Here is a 21543-nt window from a genome sequence, read left to right on the forward strand (position 1 = left end):
CAAACATTTTGATTGAAAGTCGCCAGGCAGGGGCGTTATGCTCCTTCTGTTTATCATGTTTCCATCTTTCTCTGAAGTTGGTTGTCTTTTAAACTTCTTTGAATTTTATGATTGCTGTAATTATTCATCACAAATTACCTGGCTCTAGGTTCTCAGAAGTGGCTCAGCTTATTTATGAATGGCAGCTTGAAATTAAGCACTAGCATGCTTTCCCCAAACACAACCTATGTCGCATTCCTGGTCTTCAAGACAACAGCAGAAGCCTTTGGATATGGATTCCAGCCTATAGAGGCAGCCATTGGAAATAGTGGGTGTGAGCATAAGATACAAAACTGTTCATTTACATTGTGTTGTGGCAAGCTGCTGTCGGCGCCTAGTTATCTTGTTTGTTTAATTATCAAGTTGGGGGAGCTGGAAATCACCAACAAAGAGCTAGTGAATAGTGATCATGTCAGCCCATGTATTTATTTAGTTAGATTTATAGATAATATTAGGTGAGCCACAAACATGGTTGCCCTCTTGAAGTTGGGGTGAATTGGGATTTTGGTTCTTTGCTAAGTTGGAGAGTCTTGTTGATTGATATTGTTGTAACATACCCTCTGCAAAACTTCCTCCAGATAGCCTTTGGGAGAGTTCCCTTAGAGAAGTCAGTCTAGCCCCGAGAGAATGGCTTCTCCCAAAAGACCTGAGCACCCTTTCGAAGACCCTTTGAGGACTAGCTTCCCGCGCCTTTCCAAAGATCCTCTGGCAACTAGCTTCCTCGAAGGCTTAGGTAATATTTTGAAGACCTTTCAAGGACTAGTTCTCCCGAAGACCTTGGTACCCTTCTGAAGACCGGTTGGGACTAGCTTCCCTGAAGGCCTAGGTAGTCTTTTGAAGACCCTTCGAGGACTAGCTTCCCCAAAGGCTTGGCCCAACAAGTCCTCTCAAAGCCTAACCCATGGTCAACCGGACACCCTTACTCGAAGGGTTATGCCATGCGCCCTCGTGCATGTGTGTCGTGTGTCTTACCTTGCCATGTGTTCCAGTCCTTCAAGGGGTATAAATACCCCTTGACCCCTCCTCTTCTGAATCCTTCTTTCGAATTCGAAGATCTCTCTCCAACTCTTCGACATAGACTCTTCTGAAGGCCTTATGTTATTTGGGAACACCATTTGACACTCATCCTCATTGCATTTGCATCTGCATCTTTCCGTAGATCGACCACGTTTGACTTAGGTATCGGATCGCCCTAGCAAGAGAGATCCGCGCGTGCCTTTTGACTGTCAATTGTCTACTACCTTGTAAATCGAAAGACTTAAAGATGATTCTGTGACTTCTTACATTTGAAGATCCTATTCCTTTCGGATCCACCCTTCTACAGGACCCATCTTCGCGTGACTCTTTCCGAGCAGACCTTGTTCTTTCACTTGGCCTTACCGACTTTCTACTGAGCTTCATATGATTCTAAGCATTGGCCAAGTCCCTTTTTAGCTGCTGTAGAATCTGTTCTCTGTTGGAGGTGTTCATCCATTACTGCAACAGTTGTGGTATCTGGGAGGGTTGGTAAGAGGGGCGGTTTGTATCCAATTAACGCTTCAGAGGGAGACATTTTAATGGAACTATGGTGAATAGATTTATACCACCATTGAGCTAGAGATGGCCATTTGTGCTAGCCTCTAGGGTGTCGAAAGCATAGGCACCAAAGATAGGTTTCTAGTTATTGATTGACCCTTTTGATTTGTCCATCGGTTTAGGGATGGTAGGTTGATGACATACTCAGTTTAGCCCCCAGGGATCTCAACAGTGATTGCCACAGTAAAAGTAAATACCTTATCTATGTGTAACACTATGGTCTTGGGAATGCCATGCAACTTAACGAGTTGGTATAAGAAGATTTTGGCCACTTCCTGAGCTGTGTATGGGTGAGTGAGGCTTAAGAAGTTAGCAAATTTTTTAAATCGATCCACCACTACAAAAATGCAGTCCCTCCTCTTAGATTTTGGCACAACCCCTCTATAGAGTCCATTCAGGCACTCTCTCGTGTTTGTCCTAGGATTGTCATTGGTTGTAACAGTCCTGGAGAGGCCACCGTCTCATGTTTGCACCTCTTGCACACATCACAAGCCATAACAAACCTAATCACTGACTCGTTGAGCTTAGGCCAATAGAAGAGCTGCTTCACCTTATAATAGGTGTTATGTATTCTCGAATGTCCCCCCGAAGGGGGGCTCATGTGAGGTTTGTAGGATTTTCTTCTTTAGTGCTACACAGTCCCTAGTGACCAACCTTCCCTAATATCATATCAATCCATTATCTAGAGTATACCCCTTCTTGCTCGTAGGGTTTACAATCAGCTGTTCAAGTAAGGCCTTGGTCTGATCATTCGTTTCATAGCTCACTGCCACCTCATGACACTAATTTGGAATTAACACCGTGATGGCTGCTGGTGTCCCTTCCTCTTGACATCGAGATAGGGCATTAAGTGCAATGTTCTCATTTCCCTTCTTGTACTATATAACATAGTCTAAGCCCAATAACTTTTTCATCCCCTTCTTCTGTAAATGAGTGTGAAGTTTCTGTTGTACCATAAACTTTAAGCTCTCATGATCCGTTTTGATTATGAATTGGCCCCCCCTCAAGATAGTTTTTCCATTTTTCCACTGCAAAAAATCATTGCCAATAGCTCTTTTTCGTAGATGCTCAGGCCTGCATGTTTGGGTGTCAATGCTTGATCTATAAATGTCAAGGGTCTCTCTTCCTGCATAAGGACAACTCTATACCTGTGCCACATGCATCTGTCTCTACCTCAAAGTCTTGCTGAAATTTGGCAGGCCTAACATTGGGGTCTCGCACATTGATCTCTTCAGCTGCTCAAAGGCTGCCTCAGCCTTAAGACTCCACACAAAATTGTCTTTCTTCAACGCTGTTAATGGCCTGCTAATCTCCCCATACCCCTTCACAAACTGTTGATAATGGCATGTTAACCCTAAGAAGCCCCTCAAGGCCATAATAGTTGTAGGTCTTAGCCAATTTGTCATGGCTGCTATTTTTCTTGGGTTAGTACTCACCCTCTTGCTAGATATAATATACCCCAACTATTCTACTTGTCTTTATGCAAAGGCACATTTGGACCTCAAACATAGTCCTTAGGTGTTTATGATGTAGGTCAAAAGTCTGACTATATATCAATATGTCATCAAAGAATACAAGGATAAAGTTCCTTAGGTGGGGTACAAAAATTTGATTCATCAGGGATTAAAATGTAGTCGAGGCAATTGTCAGGCCGAAGGGCATAGCAAGGAACTCATAGTGGCCATGATGGGTCTTGAATGCGGTCTTTGTTATGTCTGATGGGTTCATCCGGATTTGGTGATAGCCGAATCTGAGGTTAAGTTTAGAAAAAATGGTGGCATGTTTCAACTCATCCAATAGGTCTTCAATAAGGGGAACATGGAATTTGTCCTTGATTGTGACAACATTTAATTGGGGGTAATCAACACAAAAACGCCATGAGCCATATTTCTTTTTGACTAATAATATGGATGATGCAAATGGGCTATGGCTTGATCTGATGAGAGATTTCTAAAGCATCTCTTTGACTATCTTTTCTATTTCTATCTTTTGGTTAGGAGGATAACAATAGGCTCGTGTATTGACATTGTTTGTGTTAGGTTTTAGGTTGATTGTGTGGTCAAGGTGTCGGGAGGGGGGTAGGGAATTAGGCTCTAAGAAGAGATCCTCAAATTTAGCTATTAGTATATTAAGAAGGTTGAGTTGGTGTGCGATGTTAGATTGGGGTAAGCTGCTCTTAGTTAACATGAATTCCCCTTCTGATCCCAGATCCTCCTCCATCCGATCTATGGCTTGAATGGAAAAAAACTGAGCCACTTGATTCATCTTGTGCTTGAGTATCTTCTGCAGTCTTTTCCTTGTGATCATTTTACATATTCCTACCTCCTTACTGCTTGTCAAGGTCATTTTTCTACCCTTCTTCTCAAATGTTACCTCCATGTTATTAAAGTCGAAGGAGATTGGACTTACATGTTTCATCCAATCTACTCCTAGCACCACATCACACACCCCTAGTTTAAGTAGCCTGAGATCAACCTCGAACTCTTCTCGCTAGATCTCCCAACAGAACCCCATGCATGTTGATAAACTCATAACCTTATTTCCATTGGCCATTGTCACCGTTAGAGGTTGAGTGTTGACTAAGGAACATCTCAACCTACGAGCTGGACCTTCATCCAAAAAACTATGGGTGCTCGCACTATCAATTAGGATCATCAGCTTACAATCCTTCTAAAAGGAAACAAGGGCCTGTGGCCAAAACCCAACTACGAGTTTTAAAAAATCCTTTCAAAACCAAAACAAACAATAGAGCAGCGAAAAGTGGAAGCAAAAATAATCATTGCAAGACTCAATATATTTCATCCATATGCTACAAATGAAAAACCATGCCATATGGGGTTTTCTGATATACCTTTTCAGATAGATCTATTGTCGGTTGTCCGATCTCCTTCGTGCAAGCTGCTATTCCGGGTGACTAGCCTGCCTTCTCACTTGTGAAGGACCTAGTTAGTCCATGCACGCGATGCAATTGGAACCCTCCAATGGAGTTAGGATAGAGCTCTCTCAATGGAGGCAAACTGTTGCTCTATGGGTGTTCCTTCTTTGGTTGCTTCTTGACTATCCAATAGTCGGATCTTAATGGGAGAATACAAGGGGGAGAAAATGCAAGAAGCTTGGAGCAGGAACAAGCTAGATGCAACTATGGAGGAAGAAGAGGAAGCATACACAAGCCTCTGTTCTCTTTATGAAACCAAGAGGGGGGAGAAGAATAATTGAGGGATTCACTCATAACAGTGCCTTTTTCTTTTTCCAAAATCCCTCATTATTTAACTCCTTGTCCTCAACTTGTCGGCCACGCCTCTTCCTTTCCCATATCCCTTTAATCAAGCAAATCGTCCGAGTATTAAATATTGAGACGCAACAAAGCGGTGGAACTTCAATCGACTGAACTGTGAGGTTTAGTCGACCTAGGTTGTCTAGAACCTTTCGAATCAAGTTTGGTCGACCTGAGTCATCTAGAACCTTTCTGATCAAGTTCGATCGACCTAAGTTGTCCAGACTGCACTGCTTCGTCAATTTTTGCATTTTGGCCTTGCTATTATCTAAAAATTAGCCTTTCCATTATCGAGAATGCAACCAAGGCCTCTTTTTATCTAATAGCAATCTTCCATAACCTTAGATCCATGTGTCCAATACATAATAGCAACCAACATCACTATCTCACAATGACGAGCAACACGATAAGAGCAATGGATCACTAATCTGTGCATTACTCGATTTGTGTGTGACTTTTTAGGTTCACAACCATGTAGCAATCGGAACACGTCAACTCCTTGGCATCGGTCAATCCCATCAACCTACTAAGGGGATCTCTTCAAATCCCCAAAGCACCCCGAAGGATCCTAAGTATCCACTAGCCAGAACTCAGGACGATCTTAATGCTAGTGAAATCCAACTTCATATGAACCTATTAAGGCTCTCGATTATCGTGCATTATAGTCCTTCCACTGATTGACATCTCGATCGAGTGAGAGTCATGGACTGATTAAACTCACAGGACTTGGTAACTATGACAAATCCGATAAGGTGTGTGGTATAGATAGCATGTTAGATCCCATTAGACATTAGAACTCTTTCCAATCTCATGCTCACCCTGGCAGGGGATTTTCAACCACTACAATCAATACGGATTACATAGGATGTACGCCTCCAACACATGGATGTAACGCCCCGTTTTTTCCTAAAGCGTCTGTTAACCCAAGATTTCAGGGATATTTTTTTCTCTCAACATATACTCAACAAGTGTAAATTAAACCCTGACAATCTCGATCTACCATCTCAGCATATTAACTTAAAAGAATAAGGTAAGACTAGTAATATCATCACATCAGCGGAAGCATAATCGAAGCCTTGAAAATATATATAACTGAATTCACTTTATTCATAATGTGGATAGAAATCAAAACATTGTTTGACATGACATTTTAAATCAAAATACATTGAGACACATCTCTCAACAACTACTACTAAACACTTCAAACATAGATAAAATATACACTAAAGATCACCAACGTAAATGATGGCTACATCTTGATAACCCTTTTTCCTTTAGCACTGTTGCTTTCACCTGGAACGTTTGAATATTCCAAGAACATAGTCCAAATTAGATGCTGAATCATCTAAGTGAGAGTTCAACACATTTTTATGATTATATGCAAGACCATGAAACAAACTGACATATCCTGACATGTCCCACCTCAATAGAATCCCACATAGCACTTAACCCTAATCGGGGAAAATGCAATCTCTCTAAAGACAACACAACCACATCAACACATTGGCATAACACAATTCTGCTTAAGAGGGACAATCTCAACACATGAACCCGAGTATCACCCCTATATCATGTTAGGCATTACGCTCTCACTCAAAAGGATTTCGGATCTCAACACAACCCTGGCCACAAGATGATCAACACTATTCTCGGAATCAACGTCTACCTAGGCAATAATGCTATTTCTCAAAGGAGCCTAGAGTGGTGTCCACTCTCAGCTCCGCCACTTGAGCCAACATCCGGGGTAGCGTCCACTCTCAGCCCCGCCACTTAGTACCATAGGGTGAAGTCCGTCTCAACCCCGTCCCAAGTGAGTCACATAGCATTAATCCTTGGCACGCATCTCGAGTGCTATCACTCAAGTGCCATACATAGGTTGACAACCCACATCCCACATGCACATCGCACAAACATGCCAAGTCACTATTACCAATCATGCATCATATAAAGCCAACATTTGCATGCACATAATTTAAAATACAAAATTCAATGCACATGTAAATAACCACTCTGGATGAACTATCCATATGCAAACAACCTATCACAGGTCAAATTATTTGTATAAACAAATTATGTATAGGGTTAAACCACCCAAAATAAACCAAGTTTTCGATAGGATTACTCACAATAAAATAAGTTTTTTGGTAGGAACACTTACCTTAATGCGATTCAGAATGCCTCAACCTTAACTCTCGTGTCAGGCTTTTAAATGCTAAATTCTGAGCCCCAACACGTTCCTCGAGTTTCAAATAAATTTTTAGAGTTTTTCTCTATATTCCTTCCCTGCGTATTCCTTCTCCGCACATCCCTCCTTTCTCTCTTCATAGGTGATTTGAGCCGTGGCCACCAAGAATTGATCATTACATGTCTCAATTATCGTGTAATTTCTTACAGCCTATTTCACTCTGTAATTATTCTCCCTATGTGCAAGAGATAACAATCAAATTGGATTCCAATAGCTGCCTTGGCCACCACTCCATATATACATATAATAATTGCATCATCCTTGCCAAGGAGGTCCTTGGCCTTCACACACATAAATACATATATTATATGAAGGAACTTGGCCTTCACACACACACTGCTCACGCACACACGTATATTTTATATATATATATATATATAACTATATGTAATTCAATATCTTAAAAAAATTATTTATTTAATTTCTAAATTTCTTTATCATCTCGTTAAGGTATTTCTTTAATTGCAATTGTACCCTAAAATATTAAATTAATAATCATTGATATACTTAAAATCCAAAATTAATAACTTAAGATTTACTCGATAAGGATGATTTTGCCCCCGTGCCCTCACGGGACCCTTGTTTCATCTCAAAACCACTTCAGGGTTAATCCTTATGCAAAATTGGAGCCCCTTCAGGGTTCCGTTGACTTTTCGAAAGTCTCCTATGACGATTCAGTTTTTCAGCCTGAATCACAACTGTACTGAAAACAGTATTGATTTCGATTTTTTTTAATACCATAAATCCTATCTCAGAACACTCGTCAATACCATATCATTTTCCTTAGACATCAAGGTTCCAGGGCACTCCCTGTGGTCGATTCAGTGACTTATTTTTACTATCAAGTCAATTTTTGATATTTTAATCTCACTTAAATTACGTGGCAACCTTATGCCGAAACAAGGGTATTACAATAGAGGTCAATGGATGTCATCAGTAAATATCTGTCTCCATACAATACCATACAAAGACCACACAATGAGCATTCCCACCTCTTATATCTGATGGCTAAGCTCAGCAGTAAATCCTTGACACTAGTACACAAGACACCATGTCACCTCTAGTCTAAGGACCTGATACACAATCGAGAGCCATCGATAGATCATTAATCCTCAAGCCATGTGATCTGTTGTAGGCATCACATTCACTGAATGTTCTACCAACACGCACCCACATGTCTGCTATATAGGTCCCACGCAATGTGGCATGCGACTTACCACTCTATTCCCATTAGCATCTCATGCAAACAATAGTAGTAGCCTATGTGCTGATCCACTTATCGATATATCAAATTCCCCTTCTGATAAATCTAAGGATCGGGAATTTCTTTAAAATATCCTGAACTAGAGATCTAGGTCACACTGTCTCAACCCTTTGAGAGTAAGAACTCTATCAGGATATTTAGGAACTCATTCATTAAAAGTGAGAGGAGATGTATGAATGAAGATATGACCCTTTTTATTAATATCAAGAGTTAATCAAGAGTGTTATTCGCATACATCCCATGTAATGTAAATCTAGCATCTAGGACAGTATCACTAACACCTCCACCTTCCCTTCCACTTTGATTATTTTGCTATTAGTCAATCCCTTTATGGCGTGCAGAGATATCTTACCATTGTCTTCATCTTCCTCTCCGTGTGAATTAGGTGTTTCTTCCTCATCTGCTACTTCTCCTTCTTCCCTTTCTAATAGCAATAGTTGTTTCTTACATTGGTAGCCTGGGAAGTACTTATCCCCACATCGAAAGCAGAGGTCTGCCTACCTCCTCTGCTCGATCGTCTTCCCACCTTGAATTATAGGGGATGGTAATGGTAAACTCCGAGCTCCTTGACATCCTCTACCTATTTCCTTGATATAACTTTTTCCACCTTGATGTAAGACACTCTGGTTACCTCATTTGGTTGTCAATATTTGCCTTTTCATCAATGCTTCCACCATCATCTCGTGCAGCCTTGTACTGTCCGTCGCATGCTTTAGGGTCTTAGGTTGTAACACTTTCACCATCAGCCTCAATTCTTCATTCAAGCCACTTATAAAGCTTGAAATGGAGTAGGCCTCATTCAAGTATGAGTTATGATTTAACATAAGAACCTTCAACTCCTCGAATCTTAGCTGATATTCTAGCACCTATCCTTCTTGCTTGATCTTATTAAACTCCTCCACTATATTAGTCAATCCTCAATCTCCAAACCTCTCGCATCATTCCTCTGCAAAATCATCCCACCTGCAATCCTCTTGCACCTTGGACCAACCTTGGTGCCAAGCATCGCCCGCATCATTGAGATAGGCCGCAACCACGACCACCTTCTATCTCTTTGTCACTCCATACCACTCAAACATCCATTCACACCTTCTGATCCACCATCGGGGGCTCACACCATAGAATAGTGGGATATCCAATTGTGGCATAGGAAAACCATGTGGAGTTTCCACTATCGGTGCTTAGTGTCTGTGTCCCCACACGTTCTCACTGGTCTCCACGTGATCTTCTCTTAATTCAAAGGTTTCGATAGTCCTTTGATTCACTCATTGCGTAGGAAGAATCGGATTCGATCTCTCCTTAGGAGGAAAGTCGAGAGAAATTCATACCCGATGTTGCTTAGCAAACATCACCATGAATCCCTGGAGTTGCTCTCTAATCTAAACTCCAAATTCTTCTCGGGCCTGAGCAACCACCCCATCTAGTTTCCTATCGACCGCCATGATGGATTTGTGATTCCTGTTGGATCCTGACTCCAATTGGTCCACTTGGGCTTGCAAATAGATCATCGTCGAGCCAAACTGCTGCAACTGAGTTTCTAAGTTCTTCATTCTAGTTCCTTCGGCCATTGATAGTATTTGCGAAAACCTCTCTGGCCAAGGATCGGCTTTGATACCAAAATTGTCAGATCTTAAGGGATTTGGCAATTGATCTCCTCCGATAGGATGGAAATCACGAAAGTTCGAGAGAATTATCAAGAGAGGGAGAGAATTGAGAGGGGGAGGGAGAGAGAGAGAGAGAGGAATTCAGATTTGAATTTGATTAAACTTTTCCAAATGCCTCCACTAGTTGGATCGACGTCTTTTTATACAAATCCTCCTATTACATGGGTATTTCTTACCCAAAAGCCTAACTGCCTGAGTACAACGTGTTAAGGCTTCTCTAGGTACATCATGCCACGACAGTCTATAACTACCTTCATTCAACTATACAACACAGCTATAATTGGCAAGTACATGACAATCATGAGGCTCCCAACCCTATGTGAGGATTGAGTTGTTGCGTTGCCTTACCATTGTTTTGCGAAACAACTATTTCTACAACTCAAATTCGTAACTTTTCAATCACCGAGGAGCAACCTTATCGTTGCTACAACAACACATTATTGAAAGTCACTGCATAAAATAGTGTACCTTAAAAAGATATTCTGATTTCTTCAAAATCCCTATGTTGATTCCATACCTGGTGGAAATGTTGTTTTGTTTATAGTTGTTCAGATAGGCAGTGGAATTGATCTTTTTCTATAAGAAAAATGGTGACAAATTACATGGTTATTAAAATTATATTTTCTAGTATGCTTTTTAAAGAGAGATCTTACATTGGTTAAGACTTGAAATAATTATATTACTAATTAATTGGAATTTTAGGGTTGGGTGTTCAATAATTCAAATGATTTATTTATTAAAGAAACCAATAGAGTGGTGAGAGAAGAGAAGGAAATTATTATATAGTTTTGTCTTTGTTACATGAATTCCTTTATGTAGAAATGTAAGAAAAGGGGACAATGGATCCATACTTTATGGGATCCCACAAATTGAGGAAACATGTATCCATGTTTCATGGGTTACATGTTTCCATGTTTTATGGGTTTTACTTTTCTATCTTTTGGTGTGTGTATAAGATGTCGTATGTAGATTAGATTGTAAGAGAAGATATCATTGTATTCCATATTGTTTTGTTTGGTTATATGGTATCAGAGCTCGATTCAATAGCCGTAGATTTGCCATTCTTCTAGCAGACAAGTTCGTTGTTGCTGTCAAAACGCCAGGGATAGAAACGTTTCGGTGTCTGTCATTGTTTCAGCCTCACACAGCCTTCGTCACCCCACTGTCGACCTTCGTCCTCCGTCGATCATCAACCTCAGAGTCACCATCGTCAACTTCGGCAGCCACCATAGATTGTTGGCCTCGTTGCCTTTGTCTTCAGATCTTGTGATCGCCGAACATCACCACCATTGATTGGGCTTTTGCGACCACCTTGTCCATCGCCGTCGCCAACCTCTAATTGGTCAACCCCCGGAGCCCAGCCACCGTTGCAGTCGTCACACGTTGGCATGCGCCACCCTTCAGATCAATTCGCCAACACTGTTTTTGCTCCGATCTCCTTCTCTAGTACTCCAATTGCGACGCCATCACCACCGTTGGAGTCATCTCTCTCAGCCCATCCAGATCGCTATGGTTTCGTTGTCGTCAGCCACCACCGTCGGTCACAAAAAAATTTGTTGTTGTTGCTTTAGCAAGCTTCTGTGATTGTTGGTGGGATTTCTCCATTGTTGCTAGCCACGTTTTTAGCAAACCCAGATCCTAGTCAGATCTGACCCGCCCAGATACGACCCACTTTAGATTTGCTCAACCAGAGTTGACTCATTGGGCCAGATCCAATTGCCAGTTTCACCAGACAAATCTTGCAAACCCAACCAACTCAGATTAAAAGGCAAAGGATGACTGAATTTGAAATGTGCAATCAGTCACTAGTCAACAGATCATCAGTCCCTATTGCCACCATGTCAAACGTTCCCTCCACATCTAGTTCCTTTAACAAAGAGCAGTTCAATCAACACTTAGCATTGTTACTATCCAATTCGTTACCTAGTACACCTAATGGTTCTCTTATACATTCAGGTAGAACTACTTTAGCCTTGTCAAGTTCGTTTAAATCTGCTCCATGGATCATTGATTCAGGGGCATCTGATCACATGACCAACTTGCCCAATCTTTTCAATTCATATACTCCTTGTTCAGTTAGTGAGAAAGTAAGGATAGCAGATGACAGTTTGTCTTCTATTGCTGGCAAAGGTCTCATTAAAATCTCTAAAAGTATTGATCTTCAATCAGTACTTCATGTTCCTACTTACTTGTAATCTTTTGTCTGTGAGTAAACTCTCAAAAGATTCTAACTGCTACATTATCTTATTTGATTCTTATTGCTTATTTCTGGACCAGAACGCGGGGAAGACAATTGGCAGTGCTACAGAGATAAACAGACTTTATTACTTCAATGAAGATTTCTTCGATAATAAAAAAGCTCATGGATTAAGTGGTAATAGTTCAATCTCTGTTTCTAATCCAATAATGTAATGGCATCTCAAGCTAAGCCATCCTAGTTTTCCTTATTACATTTATTTCCTACATTATTTGAAGGAGTGGATTGTTTTAAGTTTCAATGTGAAAGCTATCATTTGTTTAAAGATCATCGTGTTAAATTTGTTCCCAAACCTTACCGTCCTTCAAAACCATTTTATTTGATTCACAATGATGTTTGGGACCCTCAAAAGTTACCACTTTATATGGTAAAAGATGGTTTATAATTGTTATCGATGATCATACTAGACTATGTTGGGTTTACTTACTTAATAAGAAATCCGACATAGCAAGTGTTTTCAAATATTTCTTTTACATGATCGAAGCCCAATTTCAAACAAAAATTTATATTCTTCGATCTGATAATGGAACAAGATACTTCAATGAATGTTTAGGGTTTTTTTTTGAAAAAGAAAGGTATTTTACATCAATCAACATGCTGTGAAACTCCTCAGCAGAATGGCATAGCTGAACGAAAAAATAGGCATTTACTTGAGGTAACTAGAGCTATTATGTTTTCTATGAATGTCCCAAAATACCTCCGAGGAGATTCTGTTTTAACTGCTTGCTATCTAATCAATAGGATGCCTACTCGAGTCTTAAAACTTTGAGACACCTTTAAATTCCATAAAAAAAGACTTTTCCTATGTGTCGGTTAAACTCTGAGCTACCTTTAAAATTTTTTGGATGCACTTGCTTTGTTTACATTCCACAAATTTTTCAATCCAAATTAGGTCCAACAGCTGAAAAATGTGTTTTTGTTTGTTATGCTCTTAGAAAAAAAGGGTACAAATGCTTTAATCATTTGACGAAAAAAGCTCACATAAGCATGAATGTGTCTTTTGTGGAGAATCAACCCTATTTTACCAAAAATCATCTTCAAGGGGAGAATATTGTAGAAGAAGATAATTTTTCTAAACTTGTAGAAGAAGATAATTTTTTGAAAATTTATGAATCTCTTCCAAATATGTTTGATATGATTGACACTCCACTCTGATGAACGATCCAAGGAAATTGGTGCTCAAAACAATAAAGAACATGATGCTTCTAGTTCATAGGTGCCAAGCATAATGGAGTTGGAACCAGGGGGAGAATTACTACAAACAGATCAAAGCAATTCGAAACTTGAGCTTCAGTTTTATATCAGAAGAAAATCTCAGAGAAATGCTATTGATCCGAATATCCTTCCAATAACTAAGCAGTTGGCATCTTTGGATGATGGTCATTCTTCCACTCAGGGTAATTCTAAACTTACTCTTTTAAATTATTCCTCAGTTGATTTGTCTGATCTTGATGTCCCCATTGCCACTAGAAGTTGAGTAAGATCTTGTACTAAACATCCTATTGCCAAATACTTGTCCTATCAAAAACTGTCTAATAGCCACAAAGCATTTCTTTTAAATATTTCTAACTTGCATGTACTAAGAATAATTCAGGAATCAGGATGCTCTAGGTGATCCGAATTGGAAGCTAGCCGTAAAGGAGGAGATGAATGCTCTTAAAAAGAACAGGACTTGGGAGATCGTGGAGCTACCGAGAGGCAAGACACTGTAGGCTGTAAATGGGTCTTCACTGTAAAATGTAAGGCAGATGGAAGCATAAAGAGATATAAGACAAGACTTGTTGCCAAGCGGTTCACCCAAACATATGGCATCGACTATCAAAAGAAAATGAAAAGAAGAAGAAAAAGAAAAAAAGAAAAGGAAAAAGAAAGAAAATAGAAGAAAAATAGAAAAAAATGTAGAAAAATTATGGAAAAGTAGGAAATCATGTTTTATTAATATTTCGGAGATTTTGGTGAGGAAATTATTCGGGCACGCGAAAATTGAGGTCAGGCACGCAAATCAAGGCGATGCACGTTTTTTTAGGTGTACTGAATTTTGGGCATCATGTGAGTGGTTTTATCCCAAAACTTATATGTGTTATGTTTTGCCTATATTGAGCATGATATTTATGATGGTTGCTAAATCATATGCTGTGTTCTAAAACTCGGGCTGGGCGGCCGCCAGCCGCGGCGCTTTTGGGGGAGGCGGCCCCCCGACTAGGCGGTTCCAGGCGCGCCTAGGAGGCCGCCTAGCCTCCAGTCGCAGCCCTAGGCGGCCACCGCCCCCCACACTTTTCTTCAGCTTTAGGTTTACATTTCATTTCGTTTTCAGATTTCCCCCCTCCTCTCTCTCTCACCTCTCGTTGTCTCATCTTGGTGCGTCACCGGTTGCTCCCCTCCTCGCCGCCGCCGGACCCGCCGCCGCTGCTTGCTGGAACGACAACCTGTCTGGCCGCCTCTCTCACCGCACCACCTCTCTCACCGAGCAACCTCTCTGGTTGCCTCTCTCACCGGCCACCGCACCGCCTCTCTCCCTCGCCGCCGACCGCGTCCCTCGCCGCCGACCGCCTCTCCTCTGTGTTCTACCACCGCCAAGCCCCTTTCTCTCTCAGTCCGCCGCCTTCAAGCATCACTAACAGTATGTACTATGTATTTAAAACTATTTATTAACCATCATCTATGATTTTCAGATTTATTAACCATGTCTTTCACTAGCAATGTTTAGATTTTGTCTTCCACATGATTTTGATTTTCAGATTTGTGTTAGCCTCTCTCTCTTTTTTTCTTTTCCTTGATAAGTTACCTGATGATCCTTTCATTGATTCTTATTGAACCTCCTTAACACAAACTAGACTTCATTACCCAAACTTACATTGCATTACCTTTACCAGTAAATTCAGTGCACAAAGATAAAATTAATGCTATTTGCTGATTATTTTACCAGGGATGGAGAGGTTTGAAAGTTCTTAGTTCATTGGAAAGATCATCCTGATTATGATTCTACTTGGAATCTGTTAGGCTGTTAGCGATTTTCAGATTTGATTTTTAGATTTTATCTTCCACATGATTTTGATTTTCAGTTTCAGATTTGTGTTAGGCTATTAGCAATGTTAAGTTCCTATGTTAGGTTGTTAGCTTTGATTTTCAGATTTGTGTTAGGCTGTTAGCAATGATTTTCAGATTTGATTTTCAGATTTTGTCTTCCACATGATTTTCAGATTTGATTTTGACTTCCACATGATTTTCAGATTTGATTTTGTTCAGTTTAAGTGATGTCTGGAACGGGGAGTACGGAAGCATCGTCCGCTACCGTCTCAATTCTTAAAAGGAAGTCAAATGATGTGGGGTGGGAGTATGGGATGCTAATTGATCCCAAGAATATGGACAAAGTCAAATGCAAGTTATGCAGTAAGGTGATGTCTGGCGGTGTTTACCGAGTTAAAGAACACATTGGCCACATTTCTGGAAATGTGTCTGCATGTCCAAAAGCTTCTCCAGATGATAGAGCCAAATGCAAGAATGCAATTGAGGAGGCAAGGAATAAAAAGAAGAATAAGAAAAAGGAAGAAGATCTGATGAGATCAACAGTCAATATTTCTGAAAAGGGGGAAGGGAATGGTGATGATGAATCGCAAGAATTAGGGAGTAATAACCCACCTCGCACACTTGGCCCTATGGATAAATTTGCAAGTTCTATCAGCCCTGAAGCTGGTTCAAGTGTAAAAATGACACAAAGACAACAAAATATCAATAAAGCACTCTTTAAAGAGAGGACACAGACAGTCCGTGAATATTGTGCTAGGTGGGTCTATGAGCACGGTATTCCTTTCAATGCCATTGATAATGACAGTTTCAAGTTGTTTGTTGAGGCAGTTGGTCAATTTGGGCCAGGCTTCAATCCTCCTAGTCAATACCAATTGAGGGAAACATTGCTAAAGGGGGAAGTTGACAGGATGAAAGGTTTGTTAAAGAAGCATGAAGAAGAGTGGGCAAGAAATGGGTGCTCCATTATGACAAATGCTTGGAGTAATAGAAAAAGAAGGAGCATCATGAACTTATGTGTTAATTCTAATGCAGGTACTGCTTTCCTTTCTTCTAAAGAATCTTCAGAGGAGGCACATACAAGTGAACTCATTTTTGAGTATGTGGACAAATGCATTGAGCAAGTTGGGCCACAAAATGTTGTCCAAGTGGTAACTGACAATGCTGCCTGCCAACAATATGGGAGCGGCAAAGTTATTAAAGGTGAAGAGACCCAATATCTTTTGGACATCATGTGCTACTCACACCATCAATTTAATGCTTGAAAGCATTGGAAAACTGCCAAGGTACAAAAAAGTCATTGATCAAGCCAAGAGTTTGACAATCTTTATTTATGCACATCATAAGACCTTATCCTTAATGAGGTCATTTACAAAGAAGAGGGATATAGTGAGACCGGGTGTCACTAGATTTGCTTCTTCTTTCCTTACTCTACAAAGTTTAATGGAGAAAAAGAGCCAATTGAGAGCAATGTTTACTAGCTCTGAGTGGGAGGAGTGCAAGTGGTCAAAGACTGTTAAAGGGAAAGCAGCCTATGCAACTGTGTTAAGCATTGCTTTCTGGAATGGTGTGACTATATGTCTTAAGGTTTTTGCACCTTTGGTGAAGGTGCTTCGAATTGTTGATGCAGATAAGAAGCCTTCTATGGGCTTTTTATATGGAGAGATTAATCAGGCAAAAAAGGATATTAAGGAGGCTCTAAACAATCTTGAAAAGAACTATTTGCCTATTATGGAAATTATTGATGCAAGAGTGAAAGATAGGCTAGATAGTCCATTGCATTTTGCGGCTTACCTTTTGAATCCATATTATTTGTTCAAAGATATAGATATGCAATTTGATAATGAACTGATGGATGGGTTTTTTAATGCTGTGGAGATGTTTTTTTATGGTGATGATCGCATGCAAGGGCATATTTTAAATGTTGAGTTGCCAAAATATACTTGCAAAGAGGAGTTTTTGGAAAGTCATGGGCAATTCAAGGGTGTGCAACAAATGATGATAATTATAACCCAGGTATAAAATTCCTTCCTTTAATCTTAGGACTTTTTTTTTTTTAGTTTCTATCGTATATTAGTTTAGTGTATAAATTTCAAATTTGTTTAACCTATGTAGTTAAATGGTGGATGACTTATGGAAATCAAACACCAAACTTGCAACGAATGGCGAGAAGGATCCTCTCGTTAACTAGTAGTTCATCCGGTTGTGAAAGAAATTGGAGTACTTTTGAAGGGGTTAGTGCATATTTTAAAGTGTTTTCAATATTTTAATCAATTAGTTATCTATCATTTATATTGAATTATTGATATTGCTTTCATTTTCTTTATGTAGATACATACGAAAAAAAGAAATAGACTAGATGTTAATCGATTGAACAATCTAGTCTTTGTCCAATTTAATGCAAAACTGATGAACAAGCAAAAAAGGGAGAAGGAGAGGAATGTTGATGTGTTACTTGCTAGTGATGCTAGTAATGCACAAGGATGGATCGTTGATGGAGAAGATGATGAAGAAATTGAGCCTGGTATGGGGCTCACTTGGGAAATGGTTGGTGAAGCTTCTGGAGCAGACGACATGCTTCAACCTCGAAGAAGTTCTAGGATGAGAGAACTTCATGAAGATGATTTTCAATCAGAAGAAGAAGATGAACAAGAGCATCATGAATTTGATTTTGAGTCTGATGAAGATCGTGTGCTAGAAGAATATGGAGAGGAAGAAGAAGAAATCCACTAAGATAACTAGATATTACTTAGATTCTTCATATATGTTTTAATGTTTATGTTGTATTATTGTTGTTTTTGTCATCTTGACCTCAGTACTAATCTACAACAGTTTGTTTTTAAAGTTTTTTAATGTTTAAATTCATTATTTCACTTATTATTCCAACTTTGGTTTACTTGATATCAAATTGCATCAAAAAATTTAAAAAAAAAACACTATTGTCCAAGTCGCTGCCTAGGCCCCGCCTAGGCGCCCTAGGCGCTAGGCCCCAGTCGGGCGCCTGACTAGCGTCTAGCGCCTTTTAGAACACTGATCATATGTAATTTATGCACATCTTGTCATATCTGTACATATATTGTTGCATCGGTAGTCATGATTTTTTCTTGACATGATATTGTTGGTATATCGATATTTGTGTCGGGATGGGATGCCGTCCTGATAATGTAGCCGTAATTCCCCAAGGGTAATGATGGAACAACGTTCGGGAGTATCTCGAAAGCAGGTCGGGATTATTATCGGGGGTTCCATACTGAGCAAGAGGGCCATGGAAGTTACATTAGGGCAAATGTTTGTTCATGTATTTGCATCATGCATTCATGTATCTGTTTTTAAACCCTCACTAGAAGATTCATCTTCTAATTGGGTTATGTCCTTGGAACATTCAAACGTTCCAGATAGGACTTGTAGCTTAGGCATGTAAGTGATTGAGATGTGACGGCACGTGATGACATGTCCGATGGATTCAACATATTGTTCCGGTATTTTGCTTCTTCAGGAAGATTCGGTTATGTTTTTGTCAAGTTTCGATTTTAGCTTCCTTATTTATGATGATTATCTGTCTTAGCTTATTGATTCTTGTTTTGATATGTTGAGAAGGTAGAACGGGATTGTCGGGAAATGATTTATATTGAGTTTATGTTGAAAAAAAATATATATTCCCTTAAATTCTTAAATTATTTAACGCTCGGGAAATGCAGGGCGTTACAACAGTTTAAAAAAATCCTTATATGGTTTGAAAGATTTAGAAAAGCGGTAAAAGGATATGGTTATACTCAGAGCTAAGCAGACCACACAATGTACTTTAAGCACTCTGGTGATGGAAAGAAAGCTATTTTAATTGTCTATGTGGATGATATAATAATAACTGGTGATGACAGGAGAGAGATTGAAGAACTTAAGAGGAAACTAGCATATGAGTTTGAGACCAAGGACTTGCAAGATCTAAGTAGGGAATCTTTGTCAACCAACATAAGTATGTCCTAGATTTACTCATTGAAATAGGAATGCTTAGGTGTAAGATAGATGAAACTCCCATTGAACCTTATTTGAAGCTATAACTTGTCGAAGCCAAACATGTGGTAGAAAGGGAGAAATATCAAAGGCTTGTGGGCTAACTCATCTATCTGTCCCACACTTGACCTGATATAGCATTTACAGTAAGTGTAGTAAGTCAATTTTTGTACTCACCTGGTTCACAACATTTTGAAGCTGTCTACAGAATTCTAAGGTACCTAACGAGAACTCCTGGAAAAGATTTGCTCTTCAGAAAACATGGACATCTTCACATAGAGGCTTATACAGACGCAGACTAAGCAGACAGTATTATTAATAGAAGATCTACATCGGGATACTGCACCTTTGTGGGAGGTAATCTCATCACTTTGAGGAGCAAGAAACAAAACGTGGTGGCCAAAAGTAGTGCTGAAGTTGAATTTCGTTCAGTTGCCCACAGGATTTGTGAGGTTATGTGGATAAAGAGACTTTTAGAGGACTTAAGGGTTTCCACTCCCTTACCAGCTAAGGTTTACTGTGATAATAAAACTGTGATTTTCATTGCCCATAATCCAGTACTCCGTGATAGGATAAAGCATATAGAAGTGGATAAGCACTTTATTAAGGAGAAAATTGATAATGGGGCAATTTGTGTGCCCTATATTCTAACAGTTGATCAAGTCGCCGATGTTCTTACAAAGGGGTTACACAAAAATCAATTTGAAAAAATAGTGAGGAAGCTTGCCATGGAAGATATATTCAAGCTAGCTTGAGGGGGAGTGTAGAAATGTAAAAAATGGGGACAATGGATCCATATTTTATGGGATCCCACAAATTGAGGAAACATGTATCCATGTTTCATGGGTTACATGTTTCCATATTTTATGGGTTTTACTTTTCTATCTTTTGGTGTGTATATAAGATGTTGTATGTAGATTAGATTGTAAGAGAAGATATCATTGTATTTCATATTATTTTGTTTGGTTATACTTTGTTCTTTTTTGTACTTGTGTTCGATACTGCTGCATTGTTCCATACATATTATATTTAATTGTCCACAACATTAGCAAGTGTCTTGTGCATTTTATAACACGGGAATTGATTGAGAACATAAAGGGAAATACAATTAAAAGGGTTGATGTAGAAAATCACATATTTGGTACGCACAAGTTTGGCTTCTATGCCCGCAGATGATTTTCCACATAGTGTCTACATTTGAATTTGGCATATTATAATGATATATACACACTTCACATTATCTTTTTTGCCAGACATTTTTATAGATATATGTGCATGTATTTTATATCCTCCTTGTCTCCCTAGTATTAGCTTAGCTCTCACCTAGGAGTGTGTGCAATTCATTTTGAGTGGCATACTTTCTTTGACATGTATCAACATGGATACTTATTAGACATGTCAAGTTACATGTCTTAATTTTTTATTATTATTTTTATTATTCGACACTTCTTTGACACATGATAGACACACATGTCGATAGATTTGACAGGCTAAGGGCAAGACGGAGTTTTTTAAACATTTTTCAGTTTGAAATTTTCAGATACAAGAAATTTTTAGGTGAAAAATAAAAAAAATAAAATGAAGCCTAATTACAACTCCAAGAAGAGTGGTTCCTCTTTTTTTTTATTGTATGTTAATGGTGTTTATATTGATTATTTAAGTTGGATTAATGGTATTCAAATATGTCCATATGCTACTATTATTTTTTTTTTATTGGTTGATAACTTGACGACTTCTTGTCAGATTAGTGGTATTTTTTTGACATGTACATTAATGTTACTAACAAAAAATACAAAAATATATTATTTGCTTGTCATATCCATAACATTTTATTCCGTGTCCATTTCCATATCAATATCTGCACCATTGCTTCTCAGGCTTTCACTAACCATTGATCTCAAGCATTTTACTGTGTTCTACAATATTCTCTCTATCTATCATCTCCTAACATCATTATTTTCTCAAAAGTTTACCTGTTTAAGTTTTGACAGTCCTATTAATGTGTTTTTTGAACAGCCTCTCGGTTCTTCTTTCTTCATGATCCTTTATATGTTCATGGTTATGTGTTTATGGAGAAGATACCTTGGTTCTTTATGGGTTGGTCATCTCTATAGTCACCTGCTTTCAGTGATGTCAGAGCTAATTTTAGTGTCTTTCTGATTTTAAGAATTGAAATTGAGAATCTGTATT

The 21543-nt window shown here is 39.2% G+C and overlaps 3 protein-coding genes across 14 annotated transcripts in view; all 3 read left to right on the forward strand.

Moving 5' to 3' along the window:
• Window positions 1-21543, forward strand: part of LOC127786730 (putative F-box protein PP2-B12) — a 56311-nt gene that overhangs the window by 11298 nt on the left and 23470 nt on the right. The gene's annotated exons all lie outside the window — the stretch shown is intronic.
• The window catches only part of LOC127786767 (F-box protein SKIP3-like), a 31584-nt gene that overhangs the window by 1272 nt on the left and 8769 nt on the right, over window positions 1-21543 (forward strand). For 3 of the 8 annotated variants that reach the window (XM_052314419.1, XM_052314433.1, XM_052314470.1), the window contains exons 2-4: window positions 12339-12435; window positions 13487-13715; window positions 13913-14057. The exons of 1 other annotated variant lie outside the window; for it this stretch is intronic. In XM_052314419.1, coding sequence (XP_052170379.1) covers window positions 14038-14057 — 20 coding nt within the window. In that variant the 5' untranslated portion in view covers window positions 12339-12435; window positions 13487-13715; window positions 13913-14037. 4 more of the 8 variants (XM_052314461.1, XM_052314455.1, XM_052314447.1 and 1 more) reach the window with 4 other exon arrangements.
• LOC127786700 (uncharacterized) lies at window positions 15009-21377 on the forward strand. 2 transcript variants are annotated; one of them, XM_052314314.1, is made up of 3 exons: window positions 15009-17358; window positions 17458-17576; window positions 17674-21377. In XM_052314314.1, the coding sequence occupies exon 1, from the start codon at window positions 15573-15575 to the stop codon at window positions 16605-16607; it is 1035 nt and encodes a 344-aa protein (XP_052170274.1). In that variant the 5' UTR covers window positions 15009-15572; the 3' UTR covers window positions 16608-17358; window positions 17458-17576; window positions 17674-21377. The 2 variants fall into 2 exon arrangements, with proteins under 2 accessions (XP_052170274.1, XP_052170265.1); XM_052314305.1 differs by having other exon boundaries at window positions 17458-21377.

This window comes from Diospyros lotus, chromosome 1 (genome assembly GCF_014633365.1).
Source record: "Diospyros lotus cultivar Yz01 chromosome 1, ASM1463336v1, whole genome shotgun sequence".
NCBI classification, from domain to species: Eukaryota; Viridiplantae; Streptophyta; class Magnoliopsida; order Ericales; family Ebenaceae; genus Diospyros; species Diospyros lotus.